Raw genomic sequence first — 25,435 nt, forward strand, 5'->3', positions numbered from 1 at the left:
ATTAATGTGAAGCTCAGGCAATGTTCGTCATAGCTGTAAGGATTAATTAAGCTCAGTCAATATTTGTCATAGGTATAAGGATTATTTAAACTCAGACTGTGTTCATTATAGCCATAAGGATTATAGCAGTCGGATTTTGTAAAATTAACTGGGTAGCCTGATGACAAACAAGGTTGGTAGGCTGGTTTTTTTTTTAACATTTTGTCAGTTACTTTGGTAGAGAAATTAGAGACTCAGATAACGTTCATAATCATTATAATGATAACTGTGGCTGGATTTAAAAAAAAATGAAAGGGGAGTAGCCAGAGGTGGTTATCACTTGTCTGCCCCAATCATCTACAATATGTGGCCATTTCCATGGATACTTTGTTGCTCTGTCCTGCTGTGTCTGTTTGGGATGATCTACTTGTAAAAGCAAATGCTGCCTGAAGTGAATAGTTAATCCCTATTCTTTACTAGTTTGGCTTTCACTCACTACTTACTTGTGTGAACAGACCTGAGTATAAGTAATACATATTTTGTATAACATTTAACATTTATAACAGATTGCTAGATTGCAGCAAATTACTTAATCACTGCAAAATTCCAAGTACATGCAGATGATGTGCAGCAAATTTGCTAACAGAGGACAGTGTTAAGCCCATTTCTCAAAACATTAAACTAGCACTAATTGGAAAATTATTAGGCAGCATATTGAAAAGAATATGAGTGTATAGGAAATGGTAAGTAGCCAAATAACCCGGAGACTGCTCATTATGGCATTAGCAGCATCAAAACTGTGTAGAATACTGTACTCATTTTGCCGTGCTGAAATCTTTGTGTTATGTCTTGTGTCTTTGTGTATTAGGTGTGTGTATAGCTTTGCTATCTCTACTGTATTATGGGCAGCCTTGAACTGTGATCCACCATTGTCCCATTAGTTTATGTACCCACGAGCAATACCTCGTAAACATAAGCTCACATTGGTTTTCAGTAACTGCTGTAATTGCAGGCAGAATTAAGGAATTTTGAAGATGGAAGAAGAATAATTTGTGACTGTTAAAGATGCAGTTTGGGCCAAAACAAGCAGTAGAATATGATAGGTTGCATCAGTAAGACAGAGGTTTTATGTACAATACAAAATACAATAACCTGTTTTTTTTTTATTTGATCTCAATAGAAACAAAACTGTGCTTATACATATTTAAATTTATTTACACATCCAGCCACAGTGTAAAGTGATTAGTGTTTTAGTAGTATTAATAGGCAGAAGATATACAATTTGACAAAGAAAAGAAAGGACTCAGTAGGGGCTACACATATTCACTTCTTTTGACTGCATTACTGACAGTTGTTTTAATTTAGGAAATGTTTGAGTGTATGATCTTAGATGTGAAGACTTTTATCTCAAGAGCAGAGCAAAGTGAAGCTTAGGGGAAGAATTTCATGATATCCACATGAAGAACACACAATAACTTAGCTGTGACTGGAGATATCTAGTCAGAATTATTTGTAATGCTTGGGATTCTATCTTCTCAGTCTACTACAAGTTGCAGACAAAAAAAGTATAGGAGCTTAATAAAATCTACTAAAGCCACTTTTTGAGGCTAAAATATCTACCCAAACCAAAGACCATCACAAGGCCTTTTTTCTTTGTTTGGAATTTCAAATGGACAACACAGAAAAGCACTGAGCTAATTGTGAATGATGTTACCTAAACTTATTTATTATTTATTTATTTATTTTATTTTATTTTATATTTGTTAACTGGGAAAGTCCAACTTGGAATGAGCCAGTTTTCAGTGGAGGCCTGGGGAGAAATGCTCCAGACACATGTCTTTGTAACATGGGAGGAAAGCAGAGTACCTGGAGGAAACCCACATGAACGCAGGGAGGACATGCAGACTCCGCACAGAAGGCACCGCAGCTGAGAATCAAACCAGGGAATCTCTTGCTGTGAGGCGACAACACTACCGCTGCACCACTGCGCAGTCCAATTCCAGTGAAGATACAGCTAACCTACTGGCCAATTAATTTAGTTCTAACTTTACCCCTCTCTTCCCTCCATCTGTCCCTCATGGTGTTATTCCTGAAATTGGCTTACCTCCAGCTATCACACAAGACTAAGTCCTGGAAGTGCTATCAAAAGCTAAAAATACGGCATCAATGAGTGTTGACAATAGTCCTGAATGCATCTTAAATAGCAAGAAGCATGATTTAGCCACACCCTTACAACACTATTTAATCTCAGCCTCCATAACGGTTTTGTACCAAGCGAATGGAGAAAAACTACAGCTGCTTGGTACAAACTTGTACCAAACGAGTGAAGAACAGCTACAGTCATTCCCCTGAGTAAGAGAGGACCTTCCACAGGCCCATAAGTCTGACCAGCCTCATATGCAAAGCCATGGAAAGACTTATCATAGAATTAATCAATCAGGACATGGAGGGAACCTCCAAACACTGGTGCTGCCTTGGCTTGGATTTGTGAATGGCAGGTCATGCTTACTTAACCTCGTGGGTTTTTTTTTTAAAAGGTCATGAAAACAGTGGATGAAGGCAAAACATTATACAGCATACCTCAACCTGGCCAAAGCTTGTAACACAATTCCCCACTCAAGCATAGCAGAAAAGCTAAATAAACTGGGAATAAACCACATTGTCACCAGCTGGATTGCCAACTAGCTCACAAATTGGATCTGGAATGGAAAATTACCTCCACAAAGAGTCCATTCACCAGTGGAGTCCCCCAAGGTTCTGTGCTGTGACCTCTCTTGTTTGGCATATACTTTTCTGAAGTAAAAGCCAATACCAAAGGGCTCTGGCTGATTGTTTGCAGGTGACTGCAAGCTAGGAGTAGTCATTTAATCCCTGAATTACTTAGCTGTCTTGGAAAGTTTGTTTCAAATAAATAGCTGGTGCCAAAAAAATGCATTATTGTATAGTTTGAGAAGTCATCTATCCATGGAAGCTACCACATTGACAATATGCTTCTAAAAGGTGAACCATTTGTTCGGGATTTGGGAACTTAGGCGGACAGTGACCTAACTTTTGACCAACATGTGTTTATTATTGTAAGAAAGTCCATCCATATTGCAATGCTTATAAACAAAGGGGTTGTGTCTAGATCTAGGGATGTCATTGTCCTCCCTTTACTCAGCTCTCATTAGGCAGTCATTGAATGTAATGGCCCCTTTTGCATGTATTTATCTAGACACATACAACAACTGGAATTCTTACAGAGATACCTTACTAAATGGATACAAGACCAAAACAGCATGTCCTACATGAATCAACTTAAATCCCTGTCACTGTACTCTGCATGCTACAGATTGCTAATAGGTGACCTGTGTCTGGTGTACAAGGCATCCTTTGACCCATTACTGATGGATTTACTGCACATCAGCAGGTCAGATGGCATCAGAAATACTCTGTCTAGGGACCTAAACCTCTTCTACATCAACAGAATGGTTTGGAGGGACAGGTATATATCACAGAGGATACCACTGCTGTGAAACAGATTCCCCATCCACATAAAACAAAGTTCATCCCTGCCCATTTTCAAGTGCAGCTTAGATCTATGGATGGGAAACAGAAAAGTTATCCCAGGACTGCCTGCTGTACTACTAATGGACAGATGCATCTCCTAAATGTTTTCTCACATGTATGGGTCCCCTCAAATTAACTATGCTGTGATCCCACTTGTTTTCATTAGGGGTAGTTTTTAATTATCAACCATAGAATGGGTAAGTCCTATCTATAATGAAATGGGATAAGTTGTTTCATGCAGAAAAAAAGGGAAATTATCTAGGCTTAAAATGGCCACAAGGGCAGCTAGATTAGTACTTACCTATGAACCTAGGAGTGAGAACTGTGTTACAGCTTTGAAAGCCATAAAACATTTAGCTCTGCCACACAGACAGTGGCCAGAAGCTAGACAGAATGTTGTAATTGAATCAAAAGGTGCTTCAACAAAGTATTAGTTTACGGGTGTGCAGATTTATGAAACCAGCTTATTGTACGTTGTTTATTTTTTATATTTTTCCCCTAATGGATTTGTTTGTTTTTCAACTGAATTGTACAGGTTATAGGTCACATTAAAGGTGGGAAAGGTTTTGAAATGATTTATTGTGGTCTCATTTTTTTATATGACAAAAACCTGGCATTTTAACAGGGGTGTGTACACTTTTTATATCCACTGTATGCACAATAGTTTTCAAAAGCTGTTAGTCACTTTGCTCTGCCAATTTTTTTTTTTTTTTTTTTTTGTTGTGTGACCGTAAACTGTCTAAAAACATTTGAAGTTGTTTTAGTTTCTTACCTCTGTTATGCTGTTGCACATAATTAGAGCTTATTAGCACTGAGAGATGCTTAACAAAACTTCGAACTCCTCTTTTTTTCCCCAAATTTTGACCAAATTGCTATGCTTCATGCACCACAGCTTTTTTTGGTAGGGTAATGGAGATCACCAAGTTCTGCTTTTGGGAAATTATTACCATACTCATGTTGAAAAAGAGATTTTATTTTATTTATTTTATTTTATTTTACATTTGTTGACCGGGCTAGTCCAACTGGATACATGTCCATTTTCAGTGGAGGCCCGGGGAGAAAAGCTCCAAGAACAGAGGTACATAAACAAATACAAGGACAAAGCTGAAGCAAGTAAATACACTGACGTTTATAGGCAAAATAAAGCAGGCAAGTAGTTATATGTATAATTTAAAAGAGATACAGACTTGAAAAGATGGACTAACAGGGCTACATTGTGGACCCTTAAGGTTTTGGGTTGGGTGGAGGCTTAGGTAGGCCTAGGTGAGGCAGGGACGTTAGCTATTAGTCTGGATTAGAGCAGGGGCATAGCCATTGGGACTTCAGGAGTGCTCTGAGGTGTATTTTAAATCGGTGCAGAGAGGTCATAAGTCATTAGGTTGTTTGGGAGGGCATTCCAGGATTTGCCAATGGAATTGGCATATAGAGCTTCACCACCCGAGTTGTTAGATTTAATGGTCAGCACTTGTAGACTTTTGGATGACTTGAGGGACGTAAGGTTGGAGTAGGGGGTAAGTATTTTGTTCAGTGAGGGGGTTTTATCTGGATGGTTGATGATTTTAAAAGCCTCAGTGAGTTGGTTGAGTTTGAGAATGTTGGGCAGTTCTAGCCATTCCAGTGTCCTTAGATTTAGGCAGTGATGGGTGCAATAGGGCATTCCAGTTATGAATCTGGCTATGTGGTTATAGGTAGTAGAAAGTTTATTGAGCTCTCTCTTGTGAAGGAAGGAGAATATCGGGGAGGCATAAAGGAGTGTGGAGAGGAGGTGGGTCCGGGCGATGGTTAGTTTGGTGTGCGGGGTTAAGAAGTTCTTTATTCTATACATGGACCCAAGTTTTTTGTTGACCGACTTAATGGTTAGGTTTACATGCATATCAAATTTAAGTTTGTGGTCTATGGTCACCCCTAGTAGTTTGGTGTGGGAGACAGGATAGATTATGGTACCATTGTTGGAGGACACATAGAAGGTTGGATTGTGGGTATTAGGAGGTTCTATTCCTTGGGCGGTAGCTGGAGTGGGGAAAAATAGAAGTAATTTGGTTTTGGTTGGGTTAAGTAGGAGTTTTAGTTCCGAGAACCATTTTTCGACTATGGAAAAGCAGTTTTGGGTTGTGACTTGGAGTTTGGCGAGAGAGACGTCAGAGCAGATCAGGGTGGAGTGTAGACCATTTATAAAGATGGAAAAAAGAAGGGGACCGAGAATAGATCCTTGGGGAACACCGATATTAGTGGGGAGTAGGTCTGATAGCCTGTTTTGCCACTGAACCGCCTGTTTTCTACAAGAGAGGTAGGCATTAAACCAACTTATGGTTGGTTTGCTAAGATGAAAGGTTTCCAGTGTGTGGAGCAACTGTTGGTGGTTGACCATATCGAAGGCTTTCGATAGGTCTAGAAAGAGCGCAGAGGATATTAATTTGTTATTGCGGTTGTAGTTGACTGAGTCAACAAAGGAGAGGAGAGCAGTGGTTGTGCTGTGATGGGGGCGAAAGCCGTGTTGGACAGGAGGTTATTTTGTGTGAGGTGGGTAATGAGTTGCTTGTGAACGCAGCGTTCCATAATTTTGGCTAGAGGAGACAGTATAGCTATGGGTCTATAGTTAGATGTGTCAGTGGAGGACCCTCCTTTATGGAGAGGGATGATATAAGAGATTTTCCAGATTGAGGGAATAGAAGCTTCAGAAATGGTCTGGTTGATCAAGATTGAGACAGGGTAGGCTATGGTATCAGATGCTATTTGTAAGTATTTGGCTGGGAGCAAGTCAGCCGCTAGGGTGGTTGGTTTAAGTTTTTTCAAGAGGGTACGAATATAGGAGGTGGAGGTAGGTTGTAGGTTGAAGGCAGGTTGGGTTGGGTCTTTGGTTAAGGTTGCAGCCGAGGGAGAAGTAGTAAGCTGACTGGCGAGGGACTGGATGGTCTCAGTAAAAAAAGAATTAAAAGTGTTGGCTATTTTGCTTGGATCTTTATCCATGAGTTTTTCAGGGGTGGGGGTGGTAGATTTACCTGGATGAAGGAGGTGATTGAAACCAGCCCAGAATTTTTTAGGATTATACTGATGTTTATCTTAGAGGTGACAGAAATATTGATTTTTATCAGACATAACGGCTGCTTTGGTTGAATTTCTAAGCTGCAGAAACTTGATGCGATCTAGGGGGGGGTTTGTGGTTCTCCATTTGTTCCAGGCCTGATCTCTGAGTTTAATTTTAGTTTTAGTATCTTTTGTTAGCCAAGGTGCGATACGTTCCTTAGTTCTAGTAAGTCACTTAGGAGCATGAGAGTCAAGTATCTTGAGGAAGGTGTCATTAAAGTATGATACACTCTCATCTACACTCTCATCTAAGGGTAGAGTTTTTAGGATGGGCCAGTTACATGCCTTGAGGTCAGCAAGAAATTGGTCTGGGACAACATTCTTGCTGTTCCTAACTAGTCTAGTTAGGGGGTGGTTTGTAGTTGAACATTTGTGTTTTATAATAAAGGTAATAAGGTGGTCACTAAGGTCATTGGGAAGGGTCCCTGCGGTATAGTTGTTAGGATCCTTGTTGGTAAGAATCCAGTCAATGATGCTCTCCTTTTGTTGGGCATGTCCAATTCTAGTGGGAGAAAGAATATTTTGGGAGAATCCATGTAAGTTAATGGGGAGAGGATTTGATTGAGCGGAGTAGAGAGACCAGTCTATATTAACATCTCCTAAAATTATAGTTTCTTGGGGATAGTTGGTAGCAAGCCAACTAAGAGTTTGTTCTAGGTTTTCAACATTTTTGCCTGGTGGTAAGTAAATTACTATGAGATTAATACTTTTTTGGTTGTTTAGGCATAGCTTTAGGGCAATCAGTTCCAGGTTAGGAACTTTTGGAGGTTGGAGTGAATTCATTGTGATGTTCAAGGAGTTCTTGAACATGACAGCTATTCCCCCGCCCTTTCTAGTTATTCGATCGGCCCTGAGGATGTTATACCCAGGTGGGATGATTTCCTTGTCCTTAGTGCTTGGTTTGAGCCATGTTTCTGAGAGACATATGATGTCAGGGGAGTGGGTTGCAAGCATAGCATGCAAGTTGTGAACTTTATTATTGATACTTCTTAGATTAAGGTGAAGCATAAGGAGGGAGTCCGCTGGGCTTCTGGCTGCGTTGAGGGAGTTAGGGCCTAGGTCAATATTAGGGCCTGGGTTAGGGTGGATATCACCGTCTTTTGTGATGGATTTTTTCAAGTAATCAAGTATTTTTTGGAGTTTAATTAGTAATTTAAGATGGTCCCTTGTTGGGGGTGCTTTCGGGCGACAGTGAGTAGGGTGAGTTCTTTTAGGGATCAGGTGAGTAGCAGGGTAGTGAGAGGGAGGGAGGGATGAGATTGGAGGGGTTATGGGAATGCAGGGAGGTCTGACACTTGGGGAGGTAGGCTCCTGCTAGGGCTAGGGTTTCATAACTTGTTAAGAGATAAGGTAAAATAAGGAGTAATGGTATGAGGGGGAGGGTAGTAAAAGAGTTTCTATCCATGGTGAGGGGAGAGGTTGATGCGTGGATTGAGCTAGGGGAGTTACCTTGGTACAATTGGTATGTAAAAAGCTGGAGGTGGGAGTAGAGTGTGTTAATGGAGAGAGTTTGGTGGGTGGGCGGACTGAGGGAGTAGCCTTAGTAATATAGAGAGGCAGAGAAATGGAGGGGAGAAGGAGGGGACAGTTGTGATTGGGTGGTGGTAAGGGGGATAGGCTTGATGACCTAATAAATGTAGAGGTAGTGGGGGCAGGTGGGAATAGGGGGCAGGGAGGGGCGCGGAGCGAGCCCGAGCGTAGCGGGGACTACACCACAAGGATTTCCCTGGGTCTTAAAGGTAACCACGTTTAACGGCAGCTTATTGTAGTTTTTGTTAAATATAACCTGTTTTCAGTTAGAGTTATTGCTGCCTAATTCCTGTAACAGAACGCTAGACAGTAAAAAACAGGTTTAGGAAGGATAGTTCTTTACCCTGAGTCACTTTAAAATATTTGCTTTAGGATTCAGAGGCATTTAGAGGAGGCTTGTTTGTGCATTCGCACTAGGAGAGGGTCCTCATAAGTCAGCAGCGATAGTTTGGGTGCCACGCGGTGTGCGTCTAGCTTGGGGGCTATCCTGAGTCACTTTAAAATATTTGCTTTAGGATTCAGAGGCATTTAGAGGAGGCTTGTTTGTGCATTCGCACTAGGAGAGGGTCCTCATAAGTCAGCAGCGATAGTTTGGGTGCCATGCAGTGTGCGTCTAGCTTGGGGGCTATCCTAAAACAAGGAAATGCGACCGTGCAGGTGGGCAGGTCTGTCCCTGTACTTTTCCCTTGAGCAAAAGTGATTGGTGTTAATATCTGACCGCAGATTGATTAGGGACTCAATAAGAGCATCGGTGTGTACTTAATCTGCTGTGTTGATGATAATTTTACAGACTCAGAACTGTATTAGTTATGCATTGTTATAGTAGGTATACTAAGTATTTTCAAAGAGCAACAAAAATATAATGCACTTTTTTATTGAACAAGTACAGTAGATTTCTGATGTATAAAAATGTCAGGAATGACATTGTGGTACTTTTAGAGAAAAGGATCTCGTATACATTTCACATTATAGCAATGTCCTTGTCAGTTGAATTGCAAATGTATCATGCTTTCAGTGGTTATTGGGTTTCTTGACAAGCAGATAAAAGGTGGGATTTGTCGCACATTTATGCCTAGAAGGGAATTGGAGTATCAACTTTAAAAAAGCAAATTTTGGTGAGAAAAAGAGTGAAAACAGCAGGATTTGGACTACAGAAAGGTTTAGGATTGTAGAATATTTACAGTGGCATGTTACAGACAGCAAAAAAGCTTCAGATGAAGAAGGATGTGGTGCCTTTATGTCATACAGAGTGAGGCAAAGAACGGATAATTGAGAAGTTAGAGAGAAATGCTTTGGAAAGGAGGAAATAAAGAAGGGGATTGGGTAAGAAGAATCAGCTAGAGATAAACTAATCCCGGAATCCAGTCATGGACTTGTGAAGAAAATGACAGAAAATGAGACGGGTGGGATCCCTCACCCACATATAGTCGCTACAGTGGAGCAAATGCAGGGTAAAAAATAAGGGATGAAGAGCCAGTGCTTGTGACACACATGGATAAAACCCTGACAGTGGCCTAGGCAACCACTGTTGGGTTTGTGACTTAGGTGCTTGATGATGCTTGTAAGGAGGATTGTTGGGCCCATTCTGTGGGGTAGGGGGGAGCAGACACTGCTATTAGCCCTCTGAGGACGGTACGTGATGTAGAGGAATGGCTTGTGGTCAGGTGTTAGGCTTGCCAAGCCACCAGGAAGGGTTGCCTTCATAATGTATGTGAAAAACCCGCATTTGCAGAGTGAGAGCATTGTGTGCCACCTCAGTGGCATGGTTTGTACTCCCCTAATCTGTAAGGGTTAATGTAGGCTAGGCTATCTAAAATGCTGCCATTGCTGGGATTCCATTGAAAACAAAAAGCACGCTCTTGGATGTCAAATGATGCCACCAATCTTGGACAGCTCTGTCCTTGGCTCAGGGTGGAATCTGCATTTTGAAGGATCAAAGTGTCCATGTCTGACTGTGAGGGTAATTGATGGTTGGCAGGCATGGGGGTAGAAATCGCCTAGGAGAAAATAAGTGATGAAGGGACAAGTAAAAGGAAAGACAAAAATATACTTAAGTTGTGTCAGGTTCTGTAGCAGATGACTGAAAAAAAAAAAAAAGAGTTTCATCGAATACAGTGTCGATCTCAAAATAAATAAATAAATAACACGAGTAACATGAATTCCAATGTCTGATTTGTTTTCTTTCAGGTGCAAACCTCCAGCCTGCCAAAACAGGAAACTTTGCTGTCTACAACCCTGAATGTAATACAATCATCTGTAGCATGAGCAAACCCTTACAGCAGTGACCATTTTAACCAAGTGCTGTTACTCAAGGAATTGGGCTTCATACAGTTGATAGGATGCCATTAGATTGTACTTTGTGCAGAATAAACTTTGAGTTGTACATGATTTATATTTGAAGTGAGTAGACTCTTTTCTGGAGAGGGACAGGTTAAGCTGGATGGTTCCTTGTTTTCTGGGGCCATGCTTAAAGATGTTAGTCAGGCAGCATTTACAGGCTGATACTGCACATAGGCAATAATGTACAAAACAGTTGTGAGGAGGAAGTTGTGGAAAAAGCTCGGATAGTGAAGTATTGAAATGAAAAGCATGAGCATGGATTTATATGAAGATGTTTTGAATTCATCCTTTATACTGCAAGGACATACAAGGTACTTGCTGCCTGAGAAAAATACATATAAGACTTTTGTAAAAAGCCTTATTTTAGCTTTTCACTTTGAGGATTTGCTCTTTGAGATATGTGTATATTGTAGAGAATTTCTAAAAAAAAAAAAAAAACTGGTTTATCACTAACCAACTAGGCTATAACTTTGAGCCAAGCAGGCAAATTATAACATTTATTCATTTCTGTTGCAGCTAGACGACATGTAAAACAAGATTCAAACATGAATGAAGAATGGAAAAGCATGTTTGGGTCTCTGGAGTCATCTGCCATCTCGCAGACAGTTCCTAAAGGCCTTATTCCAGGAAATGAGCAAGAAGTTCTGCAGGCTGGACAATCTGTACATTCAGAGTCTTTGCCAAGCATCACAGCCCCAGCATCTTCAACAGTACAGGTTATTATAACACAATAGTGTGAAGTGGTGGTTCTGCTTCTCTACCATTGGTTTGGTGATGTTAAAAATGTATAAGCTAATTTAGAAATACAAAATTGAAACAAAAATACTTAAGTAATTCTTTATAAGTACAGTGACTTTGACAAGGTCATATTGTTGAAAGAAAAACATTTATTAGATTTAGCAGATTGTCTTTTGTTTTTTTTTTCCTGCTTAACAGCTATTTAAAATACTTACATAGTTTGTTTTTCCAGAATGAAATTAAGTCTCTTATATTTTCCACTGCTCACTGAAGATTGCAGTAAAAATAAAAAAAAGGCTTCCCAAAAGAAGTCGAATGTGCTACGTTGTTACTGGCTTCTGCAGTTTTACAGGTTGGCCATCATGTCTGTGCCGCATTGTAATTTAATTAGCATCATTTGTGGTCCCCTTCGTAAGCAGCAGGAGCAGCAGCAGCAGTGGGAACCTATAGGAGTAATTGCTCCTCACCTGGGATGACTCATTAGCAAAACACAGTTTGGGAGTGATTTTAGATTTTTAAAGTAACTACGGTCCTAGTGGTGTATACCAGTTTCAGTCACAGTGACTATAGTGTCCCTCCTTATGGTAAAACGTGTCATTGAGTCTGTATGACACTGAGCTGTGAGGTGATCCTCCCATGCAGAGAGACTAGGGATGGATTCCTGATGGGCAGTGTAAGATGGCTTACTTCGCCTTTCTCTATCTTCTTGGTATGTGTACTGTATATCATACATTGAGTGGACTATGTAGTCTCCCTGTTTCTTTGAACTTTTCATGACCTGTTACCATTTGGAGTTTCACAGCATCCAGACTGGCCATTTGGTGGATTGTGCAGTTGAATATTCCTCAGAGGAAGTTTGTGAACTGCTGTGCCTTGGGCTTTCTCTACTAAATGGAAGCCAGACATGATGGCAAGGTACTGACCATTCCATTCCTGTGCTCAGCCTCCAAGAGTCTGCTAGCAGTTCCAGTAGTGTAGCATAAATCTTTTGGCTTCCAGGTTGTTGCTTGGAATGTATTACTAAGGTGGCAGAGGGTGTTTCCCCCCCCTCCCCAGTGAGTGGCTTCAAGTGCACCTTGAAGTGCTGTTTATACAGTTTATACTGTAACTACTTTGGCTCTGTGGCTGACTTCGCCACCATATGCCCATGTGCTTTACTATCATTTCTGCACAATACAAAGTACTTTAATTTGTTTTGTAAGGCTGATTGCACTTGTTCTTTTATGTGATGTTTTATTTGATCTTATTTACATTTGTCATTATTTATGTGTTTGATACATATATCTCAACTGTCTAGATTTTCGCAGAATATCCAGATTTTTGACTCATGCTTTTGGTCCGTTTTTCATAAAATGGTAGTTTTCTGCCAAATCACTGGCAAAGCATTGAGGGCTGAAGCCAGAAAATAAAAGTAAACATTTGATTTTCAGAATTCATATCCTTCAGAAAATTCATGCTAATGCAGCATCTGTTCTATCAACTTTCTAAGTTTGTAGGAGCAATATTTAAAAAGTGTCCCTTTGGGTCTTTGTCCAGATTTCTTGCACTAAGAGGTTTTGAGGTATGGTTTGATATACTGTTCATTATTATAGCAGTAACCCACGGCTGGGTTTGGGTAATGCTGGATTTACCCACAGTTGGCATGGTTTGGTCACGAGGGCAAAGCCCGAGTGACCAAACAAAGCCAACCGTGGGTAAATCCAGCATTACTCTCACCCAGACGTGGGTTATTGCTATTATACAATGATGTTAGTTTTGTGTTGTGTTATGTTTGTGTTGTTGTTATTATTTAGCTTTTTGTTTGCTTTACTTTGTATTCTTCCACTTTTTGTGAGATAAAATAGTCCACACTTTGATGTAGTTAGCCACAGCCCCTCTGATTTGTCTTGAACTTTTGAGAATTGTATTCCAAACAAGGAGGTGACATTGTATAATATTAAGTAATAGAGTGTGGGGACTGGAGGAATGTTGGACTATCAGGGGGGTGGGATGTTGGACAACAAGAAATCAACAGACAATTCACAGCACTAATTTTTGGTATAAAATGAAACTGAGTTCAGAACAGTTTAAACTCCATATCAGTTATAAATATTCCTACTTTTAAAAAGGAACAAACAAAAGCATTTAAAGGGGTACAAAGAAATATTTCTTCAGGACAACAGCTGCCACCCTGTAAGTGCTGACTGTGTAACACACTGCCTGTTCAAACACTGCCCCATAATGCTTAACCTTCAATACAACAATGCATCACTATAACATAAAACAATGAAAATATGGGTATGGGACCACAGTAAGATGCGTATGGCATCACATCTTTAATATGGACTTGGCCTCAGTTTCCACAAGACGGACGGTGTGTATTTGGCGAGCTAGTTAGCCTTGTACTCACCAACTGTAAAGTGCACAGAAAGATCAGTGTACATCGGCCAGTACAGCACCCCATCCTACAGTGCAAATCAATTACAAAGGGAACAAAGCCACAACGCTTCTTTCTTGTACCAGCACTCTCAGAAACACAGTAAATATATCCTGTTCTGCTAGGAAAGCTGTACATCTGCTGTTGCGAGAAAAGGACATAAGCACACAGCGGTATGCAAGGGAATGGAAAGCAAAATTGCTTCTGGTCCACCCTTTGCTGCTGAACATTGTGGCAGGAAACATGCGCTACTGTGCTGCTCTTTCAGGAAAAGTTGAAATAAATAAGCCATTATACAAGTGTCATCTCCAAAAAGAAAGGCAGGCTACATGATTTCTTAACGGCCAGACTTGTAACTTGGGTTACTTTGGATTTACAATGTGCACTCTGGTTGGATTGGTCAATCAGCGTGCTCATTTCTCGTCTTTTCAGAGATGACATTGTATAATTACATTTAACTCATGCTTGAGTAGAAATAATTTTTCATTGAAGTTAGCCCATTCATTGCTGTTCTTCCTTTCTGTTTTAACAGTCAGGAGAGCCATTCATACCCTGGGCATGTACCACCAACTTGGGTTTTACCTGAAGATGGGTACGGGTTCAGGAGGACTGAACAGCTGTTTGTCTCTTTTGCTGCAGCGAAGGAGTGGCTTGCACAGGCTCTGCAATCCTTTTCAAAATGGATTCCTTACTGCATTGCATTTTTGCATCAGGCTGCTAAGCACGTATTGGAAAATGATGCTATCAAATACAACTCCATCAGATGCATAGCTGCTTCTACTGCTTAATTCAAGAATATCTCCAGAGTGACAGTTTTGCCATGTCCACTTTTATATGTACAGCAAGCATTTTTGCTTAGACTGTGATTCCAGGAGTTGGGCCTTCTTTGGTACTTCAGTTTTATAAGACTTGACCTTCTCAGTTTTTACCTTTCAACCATTCTCTGGCTGTGGAGCTCAGGAGTTGTAAGTTTTACTATGTGAGATTCTTGATAACACCCCTGCATATTACCCTTGAAGTCAGACACAGCAGATGTGTGCTGACCGTGTGAGATAATCTGGAAGATGACCTTTTTTAATGGGTAGTTAACCTCCTGCAAATCCCAGAGTTCTATTTGAATGGAATTTTCTGTAAGTTAGGCAAGTATATCTTTGTAAGTCCTTGTTTATTGCATCTTTACATTTTTTTTTATTTATGTTTCTTACCTTATACTTGCTTGGTGGATGGTGTTCAGACATTGCAGAAAAAAAGGTTGGTCTTTTTCTCCTAACTTGATGCACTCCAGCAAGCTATACTGAGATGGATGCTTATGTCCCCAGATGTTGGCACAAAAGAGAGAGAGAGAGAGAGAGAGAGAGAGAAGTAAATGCTCAAGCTGGGGATTTACGTAGAGAAATTCTTGGCAGTTACTGGATGCAGAAAGCTTGTTAGCAGATAAACTGACAAGATGAGAAAGTAACCTGCTTTTAATTTTGTAGCACAAATCTTTTTCAAGGCAAACAACTGTAGCAGAACCTACAGATTGTATCTGGTACCAGACAGTCCTGCCATATCCTGGCAGAATAATGATTTCATCTTATCGGCCTATGCAAGAGTATAAAAGTCAGAAGATAAGAAACCTTCCACAATAACCCCAATTCATTTGCCAGAGTAGTTAAGCATCATTCATGTTAGCATAAACTCTTTTGAGAAAGGTCAAATGGTTCTTTATCCACTACCTGGCTTCTCTTGCCTTACCTAATTGATTGATGATAGTGGTGCAAGAGGCCTGGACTCTTATGTTCCCTGCATCACATTTTGGGTTATGAGCTCGAGTCTGACAGATAAACTTTCTCTTTTTCTTCCTTTTTTAATTCTCCAAGTCTTTTGGGTTTCTAATACCATGATGGGAATGGACCCCATTCCTAAGTCAAAGTATGAGTAAAGTTCATGAAATTATGTATATTTATTTATTTAACATTTAGTATTTTGACGTTTGCCAGAAGTGCTCTTCGCAGCACCTGCACTGTTCCCAGTAATGACTCCTTCTGCAATTCATACAGAGTTACATGTTTTGGTAACATATCTAATTATGATTGTAAATTCTTTTTTAAAAGACCCATTCCTCGTACTACTACTGGAACTGTCTGGCTATCTTTGTTCCTCACTTCTGCCTACAAATCCAGATATTTTATGACTTTGTGTTTCTCTGCACGTAAATTCCTGTGGTCTCTGGGTGTAGCAGTTTCAGTGATCAATGCTACTTTTGTCTTTTTTTCATGGACTACTATATCTGTTTTTCTCGCCTCTATTTATTGAACTGTTGGTAATGGATTATCCCATGGGATATAAACTTCATCATTTTCTATGATGGTTTGTGCCTCACATTTCCAGTGCTTTTCAACTACTTCAGTATTATAATGTTTGCATAATTCCCAATGTAACAATCTTGCAACATTGTTATGCCTTTCAGTATAAAGTTCATTTGGCATTAGTATATCACAGCCAGCAACAAGATGTGCTACTGCTTCCAGTTCTGTTTTACAAATCTTACATCTGTCTGCTTTTCCCCCATATTCAATGGACTTTGTAAACCAGTGTGTACTTAGCCCACTATCTTGGGCCACCAATATTAACCCTTCGTCTTTTGGTTTAAATTTATCTCTCCTTAACCATTCCAGTGTTCAGTCCTGATCAACATGAGGTTTTTTACATTTTCCACATTTCTTGCCTTTTCATCTGATCCTTCACCTTATATTTTTTATTTTGTTTTCTGACACATTCAGTTGCTACCTAATTTTTATTTACTTCTGGGTTGATTTCCATTCCCGCTTGACGCCGATATGCTTCTGCTAAATTAAGCAGAGAAGTCATCATAGACTTATTCTCCTTATGTTTCAAAACTTTCACTACGTTTGGGTCTTGTGAGGTTAGCAGATATATATGCAATGCCAAGATTGCAGATCTATACACGTAATCAATTTCAAGGAGGCCCGTGATTCCTTCAAAACAGGGAATATATAGTCTTAGTATGCACTGATTTTTTTAAATCATTTGATAAGCATGAAGCATCCTTCTTGTTTTCCTGTCAAACCTATCCAACATCTTTTGGGCCCAGTCAGTCACTCCAAAACTATAAGTTAGGACAGGAAAAGCAAATTGGTTTATAGCTTGGGCTTTGTTACTTAATAGATTTCAGCATTGTTGTCAGTATTAAGTCTTCTAAAATGTTTTTTACTAAGTTTTGTTTGCATTTGTTCATGTTTTATTGTTGGTAAGTTTTCTGTATTACATTCCTGTTCCAAATTGATGTTTTCTTGATGCTGCATCTTTCCTGCTTTAAAGGTTGCTTTTGCACATTTATCAAGACCAAATGACATTCTTATATCATCTGAAAAAGTTTTGACTAGTTGTGATTTCAGCTCCTGATCTGATGAGCTGTACATTTTAATCATCTACAAAAAGAAAATGAGAATTCTTTACTCTTTGTTATTTTCTGGGAGCCAAATTGTAGCCAAGAACCAATCTGTTAAGTAGACAAGGCGTTATGGGCAAGACAAAATAGCAGTGGTGACAGGGAGTCACCCTGAAATATCCCCCTTTGAATTTTTATCCCTGGAAAAATTATTTGTCTTTTATTGTGGCTTAACTGCAATGAGTTTGGCACTGTTTCGTGGTTGCTGTAATGAAATCGATCAGTGTAGGGTGTACCTTTTACATTTTTTAAGCACTGTTTTATCCATGAATGTGGGATACTGTCAGATTTAATTTTATTTTATAGGCTAGCCATGCCATACTTAGATTCTTCCCCTTTTTACAGTTCCCCATTATGACTTTATTTAACAGCAAATGATCCTTTGTTCCATATGACTTTTTTTTATTACTGTATTGTTCTATTGGTATGATTGCGTTTTCTTCTAAATGACTATAAACTCTCAGCATCAGTTCCAGTGTATAGTTTGTACATCGTCAGAAAGCAAGTTACTGGTCTATAGTTTTTAGGATAGCTTGCAAGTTCACTCTTAAGTAGGAGTACTGTTTTTCCTGTTGTTAACCAGGCTGGTGTCTGGTCAGGGTACGCATATAAATAGATCTGAAGTAGTTACTTCATTTGATCTGCAACCTGTGGGTGTCGGATCCGACCTCGGATCCGATCCGGCAGCTTTCCAAGCTCCAAGATCCGAGCTCCTAGCTCCTCCCCCCTACCCATAATCCCCTGCTACTAACCACATTACCCCAGATCGTTTTTTGCCGCGGCTGAAGAAGCTTCCCTGTGAAGAGCTCCTGGCTGGGTGAGATCATTGCTGGTTTTACACCACCTTTTTTTCAACAAAGTTGTCGTTGTGTGTGTGCTAGCCCCTTTTTCTACTCCTAGTGCTAGTTTTTGGTCCCTTTTGTTAATTTTATTCGCTAGCTTACCTTCACTCCCCCTCCCCCTCCTAGTGTTTGGGTGTGTGTGTGTGTGAATATGTCTGAAGGGCCTAAGGCCGTTTTTTCTAAATGTACTGAGTGTGGCCACAAGCTTTCCCCAGCTGATGGCCACACTCAGTGTGTTTTGTGCCTGGGGGCAGCCCATTTGTCAGAGGCCTGCCAGATCTGCGCGGCCTTTAACCCTCGGCACTGGGATAGGAAGAACAAGCTGATCCTGGCGGGAAAGCTCCCCCAGGAGTCGGCTTCTTCTTCCTCTCCCGTTCGGGCTCCAGCTGCTTTGGCGCCATCTGTCCTCTTAGCTCTACCCGGGACTCAACCTCCAACTTCGGGTTTGAGCTCTGGGGAAACTAGTGCCTCTTCTCTTAAAGAGAAGAGGCACAAGGATAAGGAAGGACATAAGTCCCACAAAAGGCGGGCCGAACCTCATCCTTCGGCTCCGCCAGTGAAAGTGCTCAGATCTCCCTCGAAGGTCTCCGGATCCCCCTCCTCTCAGCGCCATTCGCCCTGTTTCTCGCCGGAGGAGGAGGATAGGTCTCCCTCGAGATCTTTGAGGCGGCCCTCCCGGCCTGCCTCTACTACTTCATCCAGGTCGACCCGAAGCATCTCTGAAGCGGATATGGATCGGATGATGCGTCGGTTCTTGCAGACCCAAATGCAGATGGGGATGCTCCTGCCTCCCCCCTCTCTGGGGGGAGTGCAGCCCCCATATTTGCCCCAATCACTCCTTCTCTGACTCGTTTTCGGGTCTCGGAGTCATCGGATCCAGGCCCATTCGGACCCGGGGAATTGTCGGCGCCGATAGCGGTGGTCTCTTCGACGCCGACTATACCTTCAAGCTTATCGGACCCGAGCTCTCGGGGCCGAGGGCTGAGCGTTGGATCCGAGGGAGTTGCTGTGTCTTCGGCACTGTTGGCGTCGGAGCACACCTCTGCCTCTGCGCCGACTGCATCGGCTCCGACCCTGATCCCTTCCTCGGATCCGAGGAGATTGCTCTCAGAAGCTGGCGAGAGTGGCTCTCCTTCGGCTTTTCAGGTAGTGGAGAGGGTACTGTTGAGGTCCTCCAGATCCCCGACCCGGGCTTCGGATCCACCCGTACCCCCACTGTATGAGGGTCTGTCTTCCATCATCCGTCCATCGGGACAGCCTGCCCAAGCCCTCCAGCTAGTTCCCGCGGAGGAACAACAACCCGTGGACGAGCCCTCTTCGGACAGCCCCACCGAGGAGGTCCCTCGGAAACATCGGTGCAAAAGGAGGCACCTGGACTCCCCCGAGTCCGTTACCACGGACACAGACTTAGATGATACGGAGGGTTCCCCAAGATCACCCCCTGAAGATGTCTCCTTCGGAGACATCATGGAAATGTTGCATATCAGAGGGGGGTGGTCAGCCCAAAAGCCCTCCCTTGATGAGTCCGTGTTCCTGGAGGCCTTTGAGGCAGGCCCATCTACCTCCTGGGTGTCCCCTCCGGCCGACCCCCTGGTGGACTTAATTACCACCAGGGCGTGGAAGGAGCCCGACACCGTGGAGCCAATCCCTAGACGCCCCAATAAAGTCCTCAGTCTTCCCACAGATAGACCATCTTGGGCCAAAGGAACCCCTGTTGATGCCATGTTGGTGGCGGCGGCCACCAAGAAAGAACTCACGCAGGAGAGTTCTTCGGTTCACCCGCCGGATAAAGAATCTCGAGCGCTTGACCGGATTGGGAAGTGGATGTTTGCTTCAGCGACCTTTTCCATAAGGGCGCTGAACTATATGGCACATACCATTAGGCTACAGCGAGACTTGATTAAGGAATACGCTGCAGCCCCCCCGGAGTCCATGTCGGTCCCAGACAAGAAGGTTTTTGAGACTCGGATGGCCACTCTAAAATCCATCTCCAATATATCTATGCGGCTTCTCTCCCACGCAACGGAGGGAGCCGCTAGAGCTAGCAGAGCCGGGGTCGTCTTGCGACGTCTCTCCTGGCTTCGTCTTTGCGACTTCACGGATCCCTTCAAGGCGTCCTTCGCGAACGCCCCATTTGACGGTTCTGCCTTGTTTGGCAAAACTGTTCGCGACACGCTAGTCCAAAGCGAAAAGGACGGGAAGATGCTGTCTGCCGTCGGAGTCCGCTTCTCTAATCCCCAAAGATCCTTCTCCAGGAATCAGAGGGGACAAAAGAAGCTGTGGTTCCGTAAGTCTCAGCAATCCCATCCTGCTGCGGACCACTCGTCCTCTAGAGGCAGAGGAGGACAAGGTGGACGCCGGCCCAGAGGCAGAGGGGGGCCGCGTAACTTCGGGTCTAGAGAACCTTTCTCAGACAGACCCGCGCAACAGCCCTGAGGGCTTGCCCGACTGTCCCTCTCTGGAGGCAGTCGGGGGGCGGTTGTCAGAGCACCTGTCAAACTGGGAGTCCCTTACAACAGATCGATGGGTGCTCCGGATCATATCCAGAGGATACTCCATTCCATTCATGAACCTACCCCCCAAACCCAGACGTCTCCCCGATGTCCCACCCGATCAGAGGGAGGCAGCGGCTTTGGAGATTTCAAAGCTGCTAAGAAAAAGAGCCATCCAGCCCGTCCCCCCAGATCAGTCCGGATTGGGTTATTACTCCAGGTTCTTTTTGGTGCCAAAGAAAACGGGGGACCTCAGACCCATCTTAGACCTTTCCGCTCTGAACCTGTTCATACCCAAGGAAAAGTTCCGGATGGTCACTCTCCAATCAATTCTCCCCCTTCTGCGGGAGAACGACTGGATGTGCTCGTTAGACCTCAAGGATGCGTATTACCACATCTTGATGGACAGACAATCCAGGAGGTTTCTCCGCTTCCGGCTCGGAGCAGTCATTATCAATTCAGGGTTCTTCCATTCGGCCTCACCTCAGCCCCCAGAGTGTTCACCAAGGTCATGGCAGTGGTTGCAGCCCACCTGAGACTTCAGGGCATTCAGGTCTTCCCCTACCTAGACGACTGGCTCCTCACCGCGACCAACAGGCATCAGCTCTGTGTGGCGAGAGATTATGCTCTGTCTCTGGCCCACAACCTAGGCATCTCAGTGAACGAGCAGAAATCCTGCCTGTGCCCCACTCAAGCCCTAGAATTCATAGGGGCCAGGTTAGATACACGAATCTCCCGAGTTGTTCTAACATCAGCCAGGCTGAACAACTTGTCGTATCAGGTGTTAGCCCTTCTTCGGAGCCCTGCTCCTCCGGTGGAGTTAGTCCTGAGGGCACTGGGGTCTATGTCAGCAGCGATCGGTCTCACTCTTCATGCCCGTCTGCGAATGCGCATATTACAATGGACCCTTCTAGTCCAATGGTCCCTGTCAATTCACCCGTTAAGCACGCCAATACCCCTGAGCAGGGTTTGCAGGGGCTCCCTTCTGTGGTGGTTACATGTGCAGGAACTCAGAGAAGGGAGGCCCTTTGTGATCCCCCCCGGTCGAAGCCACGTTGACCACGGACGCTTCTCGCCTCGGGTGGGGGGGCATTGTTTAGGCAGATCCGTTCAAGGCACGTGGACTTCCCTAGAGACCGCATTGCATATCAATGTCCTAGAGATGAGGGCGGTGCTTCTGGCGTTGCAAGCTCTCCACCACCTTCTTCCCCTGGGGACTATTGCAATCCAGACGGACAACATGGCAGTAGTCTGGTATATAAACAAACAAGGAGGGACCAGATCTTACCCCCTGTGTCGAGAAGCCATGAGAGTGTGGGAATGGGCGATTTCCACCAACCGCTTTCTGATAGCAACGCACATTCCGGGATGGTCCAACATATTAGCGGACAAACTAAGTCAGGTGCTTCTCACTCCATACGAGTGGTCTCTGAATCCGTCTGTTGCGAAGCAGATCTTCCACAAATGGGGTCAGCCTCGCTGCGATCTTTTCGCTTCTCCTTTAAACACAAAATGCAGCGAGTACTTTGCAATAGTTCCCCCCAAAGGGGAGACCCCCAGAGACGCTCTAGTCCATGCTTGGCCCCCCGGACTCCTTTATGCTTATCCCCCCCTCCCACTCATGATGAAATTCATCCAGAAAGCCTGTTGGTTGGGTAGCAGAGTTATCCTCATAGCCCCATTCTGGCCTCGACAGATCTGGTTTCCCTTTCTGCGGTCTCACAGTATGACTCCCCCATGGATTCTGGATCCCAGTCCAGACCTAATCTCGCATCCAGCGGGATGCCCTACCCTTGCTGCTTGGTTGATCCAGTTCCATTAATGGCTAGGACTCCCGGTATCTCATCCCCCATTAAAGCCATTCTGGTGGCGGCTCATAAACCATCTACCAGAAAACTTTACAACAGTAAATGGAAACTTTTCTCCATCTGGGACAAAGACAAAGACTTGGACCCATTTACTGTCCCTATTCCGACTATTCTGGACTTCGTTTCCCTGCTTTTTAGGCAGGGAGCAAGTGCCTCCACGGTTAAGGTGCAGCTGGCGGCCATCTCCCATTTTCATGTGGGGGACGGCATAGGCTCTTTAGCATCTACTAAGTTGTGCAAAACCTTCTTAAGAGGCATTTTTCTTTTGAAACCACCTGTAAAGACTGTGGTTCCCCCATGGGATCTCAATCTGATCTTACAAGCCTTGACGAGACCACCTTTCGAGCCTGCGGCCTCGGTTCCGTTAAAGTTCTTATCTTGGAAAATGGCTTTCTTGGTGGCTATTACTTCAGCCAAGAGGGTTTCAGAATTGCAAGCCTTGTGTATCAAGCCTCCGTACGTTATCTTTCACAAGGATAGAGTGTCCCTCAGGACTAATCCATCTTTCTTGCCTAAGGTAGCTACAGAATCAAACATTAATCAGTCAATAAATCTTCCTGTATTTTTCCCAAATTTTCACAACAAAGGTGAATACACGTTGCACAAATTGGATGTACACAGACAACTGCATTTTTACTTGCACAGGACTAGAGAGTTTCGCAAGTCGGACCAGTTGTTTGTTTCTTATGCAAAGTCAGCCATGGGCAAGGCAATTACTAAAGTGACTGTAGCAAATTGGATCTGTCAGTGCATTATGCAGGGATACACTTCGTCTGGCAAGCCAGCTCCGGTTGGCATCCGTGCTCATTCCACAAGATTTGTAGCTACCTCAACAGCCTTTTGGTCTAGGGTTCCAGTAGACGATATATGTTCAGCAGCTACCTGGTCCTCTTCTCATATGTTCATTTCTCATTACAAGCTGTATATGATTTCCAGGAGTAGGGCTTCTTTTGGCTCCGCAGTGCTTCGGAATATCCTTCCGTAAGGACCACCCAGGTTCTTGTAGGTTAGCTGGGGACTCTGTCCCACAGGTTGCAGATCAAATGAAGTAACTACTTCAGATAAAGAAGTTATGTACTCACCGTAACGTTCCATCTGAGTAGATACTTAATTTGTCTGCAACCGACCCCCCCCTGCCATCCCCCGAACCGGTCGGGAATTTTCTGATCACTCGGAGTTGGTTCTGTCTCAAGTTGGTGAGGCAAAAAAACGATCTGAGGTAATGTGGTTAGTAGCATCTTGGAAAGCTGCCAGATCGGATCCGACACCCACAGGTTGCAGACAAATGAAGTATCTACTCAGATGGAACGTTATGGTGAGTATGTAACTTCTTTTTCTTACACATGACTAAATCTTCATGTAAAGATGTTAATACTTTTAGCCAGAAGTTAGGTACTGTGTCTGGTCCTGGGGTTTTCCAGTTAGGACCTTTTCTTAACTTTGTTTCATCACATTTCATATCTTGTACATTTGAAATTCTTATTCTTTCTTTTACTTCTTCTATCTATTTAGCATTTTTGTTATGTTCCACAGGATTTTCATAGATACTTCTCCAAAATACATCTGTTTCTTCTTTTTTAGGATCATAGGAAGTTACTAAGCTAATGGCCCCAAAGTTCTTACAAGCCTAGTCAATTTCAACCTGTATTCCCAAGTGTGTCTGGTTCAAGCAGACACTGAAATCAGCACCTATTGCCCCTGTCCAAGATGGACACAGGTGGAACCCCCGGGGTGAATTTCCAGTTACCCATACAGTCATCTAAATTATGCTTAAATAGGGGGCTTTGTTTAACATGAATCGGAACCTTGTTCCAAAGTTGGGACAACCTCTGTGAGACAATTCTGTCTCTCCAGCAAGTTCTGTTGTTGTCACTTACCAGGTTAAAGTCCTTTGAGCAAATGTGCCATTTTACTTGTAAATGTGCAGCATTTTTATTAAAGCTGGGTCAGAGATTGCTCTATATGCATGGCATAGGTCGCCTCTGAGCAGTCTATACAACACAAAGTAAAGTGACCATGATTTTAGTCTGTCCACATAAGACAGATCTCGGAAGACCCTGAAACCTTTGTGGTCTCTCCAGTTGCTGCAGATGTTTGGAAAGGAGCATATCTTCTAACATAAAAGATCTGTCAAAAAGCAGATTGAAGGTCATGCTGCTCAATGCTAGGAGCCTTAATCTGAAAATGCACTCACTGGAGACGCTCTTCACACTGGAAGATGCTGATGTTTGTGCACTCATGTTAACTTGGTTCAGGGCTGCTGAGAGCACCCCTACCATACCATTCTATACCTCATTCCAGACTTTCTAACCCCAAAATGAGGTTGGAAATACTAAGAGTGGAGGAGTCTCTATCTTCATTAAGGACAGGCATACCTCCAGACTGGTTTACCAGCATGACACACTGGAATTACTCCAGGTGCAACTGACAGTTGGCAAGACACCCATCCAAGTTATAGCCAGCTATAGACCCCCTCCATGTCTCAGGACACCCACTCCTCCTACCTGGACCTGCTCGACTCCATCAAGGTACCCCCAACACCCTGATCCTTGGTGACTTCAACTACCCCACCATAGACTGGGTAAACTATTCCTGCACTAATGCACTCACCCAATGATTCCTTGACTTCATCAGTTCTAATGCACTAGACCAGCTGGTCTCATCCCCACAAGGGGAGATAACATACTGGACTTGGTTCTCACCAACATGAACGATTGCTGCACCACTCCCGTAATATGTTCTTCCCTGGTGAGATCAGATCATTGGCCTGTGTCATTTGAAGTTTCTATCCCACCCAACCCCTCCCCAGCAGGAACCAGGCTAAAAAACTTCTCAAAAGCTGACTGCAACTTCCTAAGGGAGGGTATCAGCAGCTACCCACCACCGCCCCCCCTCAAAGGATGCAGACAACTATGCTGAACAGTACACCAGTGCAGTATACAAGTACCTGTACAACTGCATGGACTCAGCCATACCCAGCAGAACTAAAACCTGCTACTCAAGGAAGCACAGACCTGTCTGGTGGACATCCTCTATCAACAGGCTTTATAACAAAAGGAAGAAACTGTTGATCAAGGGTAAAAAGGAACAAATTTCAAATTGGAAAAACTCCCTCCTCCGCTTCAACAAGCAAATTAGATGAC

At 43.2% G+C, this 25,435-nt stretch overlaps 1 protein-coding gene across 5 annotated transcripts in view; it reads left to right on the forward strand.

Moving 5' to 3' along the window:
- The window catches only part of PIK3R4 (phosphoinositide-3-kinase regulatory subunit 4), a 1,126,702-nt gene that overhangs the window by 404,348 nt on the left and 696,919 nt on the right, over positions 1 to 25,435 (forward strand). For all 5 annotated transcript variants that reach the window (XM_044066738.1, XM_044066737.1, XM_044066739.1 and 2 more), the window contains exon 11: positions 10,999 to 11,198. In XM_044066738.1, the coding sequence (XP_043922673.1) occupies positions 10,999 to 11,198 (200 nt within the window). The remainder of the gene's footprint in view (positions 1 to 10,998; positions 11,199 to 25,435) is intronic.

Source organism: Protopterus annectens, chromosome 3.part1, assembly GCF_019279795.1.
Source record: "Protopterus annectens isolate FY-2018-M chromosome 3.part1, PAN1.0, whole genome shotgun sequence".
NCBI lineage: Eukaryota > Metazoa > Chordata > Ceratodontiformes > Protopteridae > Protopterus > Protopterus annectens.